Source organism: Raphanus sativus, chromosome 5 (assembly GCF_000801105.2).
Source record: "Raphanus sativus cultivar WK10039 chromosome 5, ASM80110v3, whole genome shotgun sequence".
Lineage (NCBI taxonomy): Eukaryota > Viridiplantae > Streptophyta > Magnoliopsida > Brassicales > Brassicaceae > Raphanus > Raphanus sativus.
In genome coordinates this window covers 30270378-30284315 of record NC_079515.1, presented here as the reverse complement: position 1 = coordinate 30284315, position 13938 = coordinate 30270378, and the positions used below count along the sequence as shown (strand labels likewise).

The 13938-nt window shown below is 28.0% G+C and overlaps 2 protein-coding genes across 2 annotated transcripts; both read left to right on the top strand.

Annotated features, from left to right (window-relative positions):
• Positions 1 to 293: 293 nt before the first annotated feature.
• Positions 294 to 3066, top strand: LOC108860767 (uncharacterized). Its single transcript, XM_018634619.2, has 2 exons — positions 294 to 768; positions 2468 to 3066. The coding sequence occupies exon 2, from the start codon at positions 2525 to 2527 to the stop codon at positions 2912 to 2914; it is 390 nt and encodes a 129-aa protein (XP_018490121.1). The 5' UTR covers positions 294 to 768; positions 2468 to 2524; the 3' UTR covers positions 2915 to 3066.
• Positions 3067 to 6298: 3232 nt separating this feature from the next.
• On the top strand, positions 6299 to 6825 carry LOC108860811 (uncharacterized). Its single transcript, XM_018634661.2, has one exon. It carries the CDS (start codon positions 6312 to 6314, stop codon positions 6678 to 6680), a length of 369 nt encoding a protein of 122 aa, XP_018490163.1. The 5' UTR covers positions 6299 to 6311; the 3' UTR covers positions 6681 to 6825.
• The last annotated feature ends 7113 nt before the right edge of the window (positions 6826 to 13938 follow it).

The window sequence follows — 13938 nt, the reverse complement described above, 5'->3', positions numbered from 1 at the left end:
ATTTAATTATTTAATTAATTTTGGTTAATTTTGTTAAATAATAAAATTTACACGTGGCATCTTCATAAAATGACTATTTTGTTTTTTCAAAATAAATTGTACACGTGGCATTTTCATCAACAAAATTAGTTGACGTAACATTTACATCATCAAAGTTATTTCGCAAAAAATAATAAAAATAATATGTTTATTTCTGCAAGTACATATATGTTTTGACACAGTCGTGTATAAATCGAGTATAAATCGAGTATAAATTTAACATATATCACCATATGTAAGTTATGAAATCGCCGTTTTTCCTAGAACTTTGAGCGCGTTGAATGACATCGCTGCAGAAAAAGAAAGATCCCTAGCGGTCGAGACTTCTTGGACCTCCAATAATGATGCATTTGTATGTTTTCCGGAAATAGACTATCTACATTCATTAGGACTCCACAAACCTTTTTCTTGAACTGGATTAAACCAACTACCATATTGATTGCTCCTTTATCTCTCCTTTGTGTGATTCATCTTCTTTCTCTCCACTCTTCAGTTTAGCGTTCTTCAACGAAACAAACAAACAAAATTTTTAAATAAAAATGGATTATCAACTCAAAATTATTGTTATAGCAGTCATCGCCAGTGTTTTGGTTGGGGGACTGGTTCTTACAGTATGTTGTTGCATAAATAACAAGCAGAAACTTCGACTGCCTGAGCCGCCGCAGGTTCAACGGAGGATGATAATCAGGGATCCTACACATCAGCCAAGGGGAATTCATGTGAACTATGGTAAGATTTATTAAGAAATGAAATCTTAACTCAAATTGGACTAAGTCTTCATAATATACTTTTTTTTTTAATTTTTCTTCAAGCTAAATATTGTAATAACCTACAAAAACATATTATTTCCTTTACTGAAATATTTATTCGTATTAGCAAAATGAGGGGAATTTGTAGCTTGTTACAGAAAAATAAAATAATTCTTTACTATAACTTGTTAGATGAAATGAGGTTTCTTGCAAAAAAGGTTCAAACCTTGTGCTAGACCGAACAACATTTGTTTCTTTTGGTTGATAAGGTGTAGAAAATTTAACTGTCGGTTCTCCTTAAGATCGCTCGGGGAGTAGAAGCGACACCATTGTGAAGCCTGTTAGTCCGCTCATGACATACGCCATAAAAGATAGCTTGCGAAAGGCGCCTAAAATTTTGGGAGAGCTTCAGAGTAAAATAGATGATGGAAGTTTTGCTGTTATGAAAGTTGATTCAACTTCAGCAATATTTTCTTGCGATTTTTGTTGGGGTTATTAGAGTCCATGTCCAATTCTATTTATCCGATTAATACGATATTGTCCACTTTGGGTCTTAATGGCAAGTCCGCATGAATTTACTTTTGGTTTCCATTCCAAAAGGCCTCGTACTATTAGAGTTGAACATCTCCTTATATATTAGACTCTCTTTTTGTCTAATATCCAATGTGGGACTTAGATTGACATCTCACATTATTTCCCTCAAACTAAGAACCACAACTCATCTCTTGTGTGTTTCCTAATCACAGGGCTTTACTTTGAGAATGTTTCTCCCACAACATCACATGTTCCATGATCTTATGACGTTTCTGCAAACAGGCATTCTTTTTCCTCTTCTACCCGTTCTTCCTTAAAGGTTATTTTGGTCTTCTTGCATTTCTTCGTCAAACCGCTCTGATACCAATTGTTGGGATCGTGTGAGCTCATGTCCAAACTCTATTTATCCGATTAATACGATATTGTCTACTTTGGGCTTTAATGGCAAGCCCGCATGGATTTACTTTTGGTTTCCATTCCAAAAGACCTCGTACTATTAGAGTTGGACATCTCCTTATATATTAGACTCTCTTTTTGTCTAATATCAAATGTGAGACTTAGATTGACATCTCACATTTGGCGGTGGTGGTGATGGAGGTTGCAGTAATGGTGGTGGTGGTGGTGGCGGTGGTTGTGGGGGCTGAACAGCTGAACAAAGTTGATTTTAAGTATATATCGTAATGATGCTTCTTCAGTGTTTTAGTTTAACACTGTGGTTATCCAGCGGATTTAGTAACATTCACTTTATGTTAACTCTGTGGTTGTGGTCGTTACCGATTTTTAGAACCTTCATAATAACTAATTAATTCATCATTGTATGCAAAAAATTGTTCAGGATATAGTCTTACCAGCATCCATCATACAAACCAATTTGTTACAGTGCACCTAATGCCTTCAATATTTCCCGTGTTTATTTCAATATTTTAATACATCAAGTAACAGCTGTTAGCTAAGCAAAGAATATAATACACAGTCAATGATAAGCAAATCGCATAGACTGTTTTATATAATTTTGCAATTTGGTTAGTTGGTTGTCCTCCACAATTCTTCTTTTCCTACTTAAAACCAAATATATAGTCTTCGTCAATAACATTTTATATACTAATCAGCCTGATGTGTTTGTACCTTATTGGCTTATTATATAGTGTGCGAAAGAAGACTAGAAAAGCTAATGTGGTTCATGTCGGCAAGTTTATCGGCTCATGTCGTCAAGTTTACCAAAATACATTGAAGTCAACGGACATTGTGGACTAGCTATATATATGAAGGGTCAATGTATCATTTACACGTATCAGAATACTTTGACATTTAATTTTGCTACAACGATGGTGATGTTTCGTCTGTTCTGCTGTTTTATCAGCTGCACCAAGATAAGACCGTCGTCGCCTCCACGGCAAGTGGTTGAAACGGGCAAGAAAGTTCCACCGTTTCCTCCTCCATCCAAAGTGGTCAAAGCGGAGAAGAAAAAGCCACGGCCTTCTCCGAGGCCCCCCGTAAAGGCTTCAGGTCGTCGCAAACGCTACGGTAAAGACGCTGGCGGTGTCGCAGGCTGCGGTGGTGGATGTGGGGGTGGTGGATGTGGAGGCGGCTGATAGCTAGTTATATTGAAGACTTGAGGTTTCGTAGTTAACTGTGATTATTTTCTTCTGCGCAGGGTGTTGTTTTATATGTGTATGTTGATTTTAACATGTAATCATCAAAATTAAATGTATCAATATAATTAGAACAGCAGCTTTTATTTTGACATCCCCTTGATGTTTCAAGGAATTAACAAAAATGTCATTCCTATTTTTAAGGTTAGTTATTTTAGTTATTTTTAAATTATTCATTAAACTCCATATATTGTAATATATTTTCAAAACTGATTTCTCATTAACTTCTTATCTAAAAATGTGGGTGTACAAGTTTGAAATATATATATATCAATAGTATTAAAACATGAACATAACATATTGATATAAGTGTGGTCTAATTATTTTAATATAATTATTAAAGCCTCTTATAATCATTAAAAAATATATTACACAAGTATAATTAAAAATAAATATAAAAATTAAAATTTTAGAATAAATATAAAAGATAAATATGTCCGCCCTTTAAAGGGCGGGTCAATATCTAGTATAAGTTTAAATAAAAAGGTTTATATACAAGTGAATAAACAATTGAATAATGTGAATGTTTTGTGTTGCATAAATTTTAGTTTATTTAATTTACAAAAAGAAAGAAATTTAGTTTATTATATCAGACTAGATGCACGATTTCATGGAAGACAGTATCACTATAGTTGTTTAAAAGGGTTTTATGTAAGTGAACTTTTATGCAAATTTAACCTTAACTAGATTATGATCCGGGTTAATACGCGGGTTATGTTTTTTTCTTACAAAACACAATAAAAATAAAGGAAAATTCCCAAAATAGAACAAAAATTCAGCATGGTTGTCTTTATGGTATAAAACCATCATTTAGTTGTCCCTTTAGTATAATTTTTTTTATAATTCCAAAAATAACATTTGATTAATCTAATTAAACACATTAAACTAATAGATTTTTTTTAATTAACTAAAAACGTTTTAAAAAGGAAAAATAAAAATAAAACTTTTTAAAAACTTTCTAATAAAATAAAATTCATAAAAATTATAAAAAAATAATTTACAAAATTTTTTCAATAAAAAACATTAAATAATTTTTTTAAAAAAGTTTTACAATTTTTTATATTTTATAAAAAGTTTAAAACATTTTTGATAAAACTTTAATAAAATAAAATCTGTAAACTTAATAAAAATGAAAATAAAACTTTATAAATTTTTTTTTGTAAAACTTTATACAAAATATTTTACAAAGTTTTATTTTTATAAATTTTTTTAAAATGTTTGTAAATTTTTTAATTTTATCAAACTTTTTAATAAAAATAAAACTTTTTAATTTTTGTAATAAAAGTTTAATAAAGGTAAACTTTTTAAACTTTATAAAAATAAAAATAAAATAAAACTTTACAAAAAGTTTTTAGTAAAAAAATTAAACAAACTTTATAAAAAAACGTTTATAATTTTTTTTTATAAAAAGCTTAAAATGTTTGTAAATTTTAGTTTTATTAAACTTATAAAAAATAGAACAAAAGTTTGTGAAAATCACAAGATAACTATGGAGATATCATAGATTTATGAAGAAAAAATGCAAATCATTTTTTCACAAGCAAAATCATTTTTTTTCACAAGCAAAATCATTTTTCACAAGCAAAATCATTTTTCACAAGTAAAATCGACCATAACACGTTTTAGGAAGTTAGAATATTTTTAGGAGATTTTTAGAATATTTTCTTAACTGAAACTTTCATTAGAATATTTCCTTCAAACTTTCATCATTTTGAAAGACATGTGTGTAATAAGAAGGACGAATCGAGAGAGAACGCTCTCTCTAGGAGAGGAGTAAGAAGCTCACTTTCTTTGTGATTGGTATAATTAAAATTAAAAAATAGATTGTATGATTAGTTAAATGTTATGATTTATAATATTATTTCAATAAAATTTATGTATTATAATTTATTTATGTTAACTTTTTGATTTACAGGCTAATATCATTTGAGTGATAAGTATGTAAAACAAACTACTTTTCTTATGGATTTTTTTAAAAAAGAATACCATGGTAAAACATTTGTTAAAACAATTCCCAAAAAATATTGTACGTTGTCCTAAAATGATATTGAAGTTTTCAAGTATATACTGATTCATTATAATGAAAAATCATTAAATTTAAGATTATGTTTTTAAATAAAATAAAATATTTGGTAAAAATTTACAGCCGTCTTAATCTAGGCACGACACTGAGTAGAAGTAAGGAAGCAGAGAAGGTGGAGGTAGAGACGTCCACAGTGAAATGATGGTGGTGGAGGCGACTGCGGAGGTGGAGGCTGTTAAAAGATGATAATTCGGTAATTCGTTTTGTATAATGATAACTTCTTGTGTTTAACCTAATTTATTGTTAGAATGGAAATCGAATATTATGCATCACACGTACGTAATATATATGGCATCGTATATTCAGTTTTATTCTATTAAATTGCTATATAATTTAGTTAGTTTCATGCATTCTATGCATAGACAAAGTTCTGGAAATCAAAATTTCAAATGAATAATTTTAAGTTATGCTACTGGCTACTGGATCCATAAATCATTCAGTGTTGCTTCACATACTGTCTAATTCTATATACATGGTCCTTCTAATTTGTATTTTGTTCAAGTTGTTTCTATCCTGCTATTTTCTTAACTCGTTATTTTATGTTGATCCTGTTATTACTCATATTTAGTGGAAAATATCAACCTCTAATAAAACTTCAGTTAAATTTATTCATGTAGACTAATTAAATAATAATAAGCTGAAAAAATTAAAATGTTAAGAAGTTTTTATGCTAAAAAACTTAGCTATGCCAAATTAACTGTATTAAGATTATCAGAAGTTTATTGTATTATAGAACTTGACATATTTATTTTCTAATCATAACTTATCTAATGAATGAGAAGTAAAGATCATACAAAAATAGTTTATCAGTGTATGTATTGTCATGGACGCGCTTTGGAATGACTTCCAATTATCCAACCTATTTTTGGTGATCTCATTGTATAGTTGATTCTTGATTGTTTGTACATTTTGATATACCCACAGACCCGTAACAGTTGACTTAGTAAAGATATAGTTATCTCAATAATCTTTGAGTTTTATGGTCAAAGAAACAAAGTGATTAAGTTGTCACGTACGTTTTTGTTTTCTTGGAAAGAAAAAGTAATTAAGAAGAAAATGTCACATTTATTAATTTTGCAAGCACATTTGAAAATTCCTTTGCAATTTCTTGTAGTTCTCATAAACCAATTTAAAATGTTTAGGTTATGCAATAACCTTCTATACATTTTCAAAATATACGTCTACTTAGATCTATAAAAGGACACCGAAAGTCATAATTTTGCAATACTTCAGTTTCAAACACACAAAAAAACAATGAAAGGTTACATTATTGCTCTTATAGTATGTGGCTGCGTCGCTATAATCGCGGTTGTTCTTATCTTATGTTGTCTTCAAAACCGCAAAAAGAAAAAGACGTGGTCTCCTCCATCGCGTCCGCCGCCGGCAAGAGACGTTGAAAAAGGTAGAAGCAGTGTCGCAAGAGATGGAGGGCTTGTTGTTTTGACAGGCACTGCTGTCACAACAGCCGTTGTAGCTACGGCTGCAAGCACCGGAACGTCCGATGAAATTAGTGGTGGCGGAGGAGGTGGTGAAGGTGGAGGAGACTGTGATGGTGGTGGAGATGGTGGAGGAGGATGTGGAGGTTGCGGTGGTTGCGGCGGTTGTGGCGGGTGTGGAGGTTAAAGACTGTATAGTTATTAGTGATGTAATAGTGAATTTATATGTTGGTCCGATAATAAATTGTGCATGGAAGGTTTTAAATTGTGATTGTAAGGTTTTAAGTGTGATCTCCTTGATGAATTAAAATTGCAATCCTAATTAATGGATCGGAATAAGGTGAATATAAACATCACTCAAAAAAGAGAACATAACCATTATATATGTAAATCTGAATTTTATGATTTTCTAGATAATTATTTTGTTGTATAACCTGTAACTACTGAGAAAGTCTTGTAATTTAAATCTTCAAATACAACTCTGATTACTCAAAAATTAACTAAATGGAATGGCTTCTTAAAGAGTTAATTTCAAAAATGTTTTTACTTTATTTTTCTTTCGTTAACCATATTAATGTAGACTTATACCACCAGACTAATTTTTGAAGGAGAATATAATCGTTGAATACCTCACTTATCAGATTTTGAAATATATTTAAACATGATACCATTTCAATTAGCCAAATGGAAGTTAAAAATGATTCAAGAATGATTAATGTCTCCCTATGACTTTGCTATATATAGAAAAGGATAAGAAAATTGGAAAACTATGTTTCATAATTTTTTACCAAAAAACTATGTTTCATAATATCAGTTTTGTTCATAAGAAGAGGTACACTAATAAATGTACTGGTAAATTAGCTAGGAAGGCTACTGTTGTCCTTCCCTTTTAAAACATCTTGTAATTTTGTAAAGACGATATAAATCAAGAGAATATCAGTTGAGTCAAAGGAACAAAAATAAAAGCTGATAGTGCTATGATTTTGTGAGCTAAAACTGATTTTCAAAAAGAAGTAAATAATATAAAGGGTAGTGGGGTACAGTTTGTCAATTTCCGTAATATTATTTGATAAATTAGTTTCCTACGTGTCATAATCATGTTAATTCTTAGTAAAGTTAATTACAATAATAATCTTAATGAATAAAATTTATTGTTAAAATACTATTATTGATAATTTTAACGAATTTTATTAATATTTGTTTCCAAATCACCTTTTTATTAAAAAGGAAATATATTTCATAAATATATAACATTTTTAAACATATAATTTAATAAAAACGAATTTCCTCTTATATAGCTCAAAAAGGATTTTAATATAAAAATACAATATCTTTAATATAAATATATCAATATCATTTTTATATATAAATCTTGTACTTTGATAAAAATATTTATATATACCAAAAAGGAATATAATATAAATATGTATTATACATGGTATAAAAATATATAAAATATATCTAAAACTATAACTTTAGAAAAATTAATTATTTTATATATATCAAAAGAATGTAATATCTAAGATAGAATATATTTAATATATAAGTATATCACAGTTTGTTTTATATTTATAACATGTTTTAATTAAAAATAATAACCCCCCTTAAAATCTCAAATTCACAAAACTATAAAATTTTCCCCTAAATAATGTTTTAAAATAAGTATTCTTACGACATGATAATTTCTAATCTCTCACTAGTAAATGGATATGTCAAATTTGTGTAGGATATAATTTTTTAAAAAAATTGTTTATAATTTTTCCCATTACTTAAACATCATAATTACTATTTAACTTTATTTTAATCACTTTTTAATTTATAATCAATATTTTTCTATAATTAAAAATTCTCAACTTAATATATGGATTTGCATATCTTTATATAAATAAATAAGTATTTTCTTGATGTTTGAACAATCAATTTAAATATTTTAATATCTAAGCTACTAATTTCACTAAAAATATGATTTTTTCAGTAAAAACACACAACCATCGTTTTGGTACATAAATTCATTCATCTTTCAATAACGAAAATATCAAAGTGAATATCATAAAATAAACTATATGATGAAAAAGATTTGAAATAACTTAGTTAACTAAATATTTTATCGAGGAAATATTTATAATATGTAATATAGCCAGCTAAAGGTTTAGTATTTGTAATGTTTTTACTCCACATATATTGATATTTCGGTTTAGAATGTAGTACATAAAATTTCTATTTAATGTTGGTTTCACAAAATAAAATCAAATATGTTATTTACAAAGAAAATTTTCTAAAACATAGCTTTAATTTAATTTATGGTTATGTGTACCTTTTAAATGTAAAGTTATATTTTAAATAATGAAATTTTAAAACTGATTTATTTGTTTATAAACTGGTAAATGATTTGTGATAGTAAAACAAAATACAAAATTATAACTGCAATAACCATACAAACAACAAAAAAACTAACTACATAAGATTAAAATCAAATTAGAACTTTAGAAACAAATATCATAGCAAATTTAAATATTCTGAAAATAAAGTCTATTAAAACATCAATATTCAACAATTCATAAATAACATGTTTAACTAAAAAGTCTTTAACTGGTAACCATCTCGGGAACACTAGGAACAAATAAAATTATTTATTTCCGCATATATATGCGGGTGAATCAGCTAGTAAAATTAAATGAATACAAGTCTAGACTAATTTGGTTCGAGAAATTATACCAGAAATTCGAGTTTTGTTGCTGCTTAACCGGAATAATACACGGTTCGGTTAGAAAGAGAAAAGAAAACACCAAGACAAAGTCAATGGTCAATGAGATGAATTTCAAGTATCCAAAAGGTTCATATTTTTTAACACAAGTAGTCATCGTCCACACGTATATATACATATATATAGTCTTCATCTTATTTCCTTCTAAGAATCAAATCATAAGAAAAAATCAATCGATGACTGTGGTTGTGGTTATAGTGTTTGGAGCGTTTCTCTTGCTAATGTTCATCCTATGGCTCATCAATTTCCTCTACCATCATAAAGGTAAGCTAGACGCGGCAACAAAAGCAGCGATTGTTCCACAGTATGATTGATTTTAATCGAGATTGTGGCGACATGCAATTTTGATATTTATGTGAGATGTATATTGCCCTTGTATGAAATTATTGTATACGTGTCTACGATGGTGTTCCAATTTTTACATGACTATTTTAGTTCAATGTCGTAATTTAATGTTTACTAGATTTTGATCCGCGCTTTTGAAGCGCGGAATATTTTACGATGAAAAATTTCACTAATAATTTAACAAATATTTTGGTAATTTTTTAAGAGTGTGTATTTAAAATATTTTTTCATTTAAATCAGTATTTTTAAATTCAACCCGATTGTGATTATACCGGTTAATCCGGAAATCTAACAATTCAATTTATGTTTTTAAAATATTCATATTAAAAAATCACTAAAACCCGAGACTAACCGATTGAACTGATGGATGACCGATATGTAATCTAATTTGATTTAAATTGTAATAGTTTCATAATTTGTAATCTTATAATCGAAATTTTAAAGTTCACTATTTTGCAATTTATGAAATTATGAGGTTTCTACAAAATTTTAAAGAGAAAATGATAGATATAAAATAAATAAGATTAGTTATTGTATTATTTGGAAACATTGATGGTAGTATAAAAATATATTGTTTGAAAACATTGATAGTAGTATATAGAAATAAGTATATGGTTTGGAAACACTGATAGTAGTATAAAGAAATAAGTATATTGCTTGGAAACATGGATAGTAGTATAAAGAAAGGAACATTAGTGATTAAATGTATGTTTAACTATAAAGTATAAAGATGTATTTAATTTAAAAACTTACAAAATAAATGTTAGGTCCAATAGAATGTTTCTGTTTTAATAAGATAGATTTAATGTGTATAACTATGTTTTTTTGTAAAAATGTGTATATATATGTTTGCATAAAAGACTATGTGTCTTAGAAGTAAACTTCTTATATTTAACTATCATTTACACATAAAAAAGATAGAAGGATAGTTCAGTTTAGTTTCGCCATTTCCGTCAGGTATGAACTTACAGTTTACATATAGAGTTAGAAAGTATAAATATTGTTTGTTTCAAACGACTTCAAACAAAAAAATCAGACTCTATGTCACCTTTCAAACATAAACAATGTAACAAATACATACTAAAATTATATAAGGTTAATTAATCAGATGGTCCAACACAAGGTAATTATCAGTTCGGAATACGAAGAGGGTCATGTGTACGAACATTTCATCGTTGTATTTTAGAACGAATTAGATATTTCTGGTTAGGGATAAACGACAAGACTTTCCATGTAGTCAGTCGATACCATTTCCATACCAGTAGATAGTATTACTTTATGTTGGTTGACATCATTGTTTAATAATGATAAAATCTGTAAGAATGTATATGCTATAAATTATGTTCTGTCTATTTATGAATGATCAAATTGAAGACTAGGGAAAAACAAAATGGTTAATCACATGCCTCAACTAGCTTAACTATCAGATTTAATATTCAAAATAAAGACTTATCAAACAAAGAGAATGAATGGTTCATCGTCACAAATCTCAACTTGCTTAGTTGACAAATTGAAGTATTTTACCCAAACTAAATTATGTTATAGTTACTAAACAAAATGTGTCAATCATCTACAGTAGATTATCGACATAACGTATGGTGTTACACTGTTAATAGTTCTTCGAATAGTGTATTCTCCAACTAGCTAAATAAAGGTATTTCATACATATACAATGAAAATTCTCCTAAAAACTATATTTAGATATAATAACAGATGTATAAATAATTTTTTCAAAAAAAAAAAACAGATGTATAAATAACCAACCGAATTTCAAAATTTTAAACTTACTAGGATTTAACTGTGAGTGTTTTTTACTTAACTAATTGATTATTGGTTCGTTGGAATAACCAATAAAAATAATCGGCGCAAGTTAGTCTAATAGTTTTGAGAAAGTTTCAGTTCTAATATGGACTCGATTCGATTCACGCTGGTATGGAATAATTTAGACATCTTAAAAATATAGACACGGGTTAATTCTGGATTCAGAGGAATTAATCGGTTTTACAGCCGCCGGATCACCTTCAGATTAATTAAAAAGAATCAATAAATAAATTAGATTATTTAATATATTTTATCTAAAAAACATATATCTAGCCCCTTAAACCTGCTAGAGCAGAAGCCGGGGGTGGACCGGAGGGAACCGCAGCATGGGTAACGTCCACGTCTCGTCGCAAGGCTCAAAGGTTCATGTTGACGTAAGAGAATTAACTAAATCTTACTTCGGTGAGTTAATATATGTTATTGTTACATGTTGGTAATGCATGGTTGACCATGTGTCAGTTCAAAGAAATGGCCTGGAGCAACATTAGTGGAAGAGCTGCCACAGAACAAACATAAATAGATTGCATCCAATTTTTTTTTTTTGTCATCAGCGTATACAGACTCTAAGATTGCATCCAAATATACTCTGCAAAACAGGGCTAAAAATATATTTACAAATTTTGTTTTGATTCATATTTCATTTTCACTCAAACAAAAATATAAATATGTATAATTTTACAAATCAAATCAAATATTAATATGCAATATCTGTAAAATGAAACAAACTATAAAACTAATATTATAGAAATAGATATTCGGTCTAATTCGTTATATGCATATATACACATATATTTAAAAATTATATATTTAATATAAATATTACATTTTATATAAGTATTATAATATTTTATTTATTAAATTTATTATATTAGTTATTAAATTTTAGAAAGTAAATACTTTTTGTAATAAAAATATTTTCATTATTTATTGTTTTAGATTTTTACTTTATTTTTAAAAATCGAATTAGATATCTGTTTAAAATTTTTGAATAACCAGGACACCAAACATTTAGATGGCTATTAACCAAATCAAATTAAAAATATTCAGGTATAACAGATCAAACTATAAATACCTTAAATAAATACCTTAAAAAACCATATATTCGATCTATGTCCAGTCCCCACTGCAAATAACAGACTTATGTACAATAATTAAACTATCTTCCTTAGCAAAAAGATAATTAAACTCTCTTAAAGGTGGCAAATAATTTGGGATTCAAAACTTACCACTTAGATAAACTGCGTATATGTGAAAACAAAAGATAATTTACATGGCTTGTCTTTTTATTTGGATCTTCGAATATGGACGATCCAAACTACCACAAAAAACAAAAAATTAGTGGAAGAGTTATAAATTCTAGATATTTATCATTAATCTTTTTAGTAAAATGAATATCTCAATATCTGAGATACTCATTCTATTACATATAATTCTTAATTTCGTTTATATTCTTGTAAATGTAATAGGAACTTTTCCGATGGTCATGTTTTTACATAGGGATGTTTTGGGTATTCTTTCAAATTCATATCAGTATTTTGAAATTCATACCAGTATTTGAATTTTTCGATTTTCGGGTTTACATTCGTAAGTTTCACTCCAATATTTTGTCCTAAAATCTATAAATTAACCATATATCGTACGAATTCAGGTTATATCGGTTCAATTCAAATATATCCGAAGTAAAAATAAAATTTTAAAGCAAAACAAAAAAAGCACTTAGACTGAATAGAGATTAATCAAACACACGTAAAACTGATAGAATATAAAATGTTAAATAAAAAATGAAAACAAACATTATCTGTTAACAATATGCATTACCTTATAGATATAGTAGATTTGTTAATTCAACGATCAAAATATGAAGTACTTATTTATAATTAGTTGGATATTTAAGGTATTTATTTAAGTTTAAATTTAATTTTTATATATCATATCAACATAAATATTGAATTGAGTATTTGAAAATGTATATATTTAAATATTTATAATGACTATTAATTCAGATTTTTCGGGTTACCACTTCGGATTCGGTTAATAATATTTCAGGTTCGGATATATTTTGTGATATCCTAGAAAATCCGTTCAGATATTTTTTACATTTCAAATTAGATAACATGTCAGACTTTTTTAGTTCAGATTCAGTTCGGATCTCAGTTCCAAAATTTATACCGAGCCCTATTACAAGTTAAAATGATATTCAAATGATATCACTTGTTGAATATGTTTTTTTTTTGTCATCAGCAGAAAAACAAACACACTCTCATCCGGTTACTGAAAACCATGCCGGCAACTCTGCATCCATGTGAACAACAAAAGACGATTGTGTCCTGGCACTACGTGCTAGTCGATCCGCCTGCATATTCTAAAATCAACTAAGGTATTAATGCTTCACTTGTACCGAATAATTGAATTAATTTGACTGTACGAGAATGGAATTGGTCATATATATAATTGATCTCTACATAATAATTCTGAAGATGTATTATATATAAATTAGAAATGTTTGGTTAGAAAT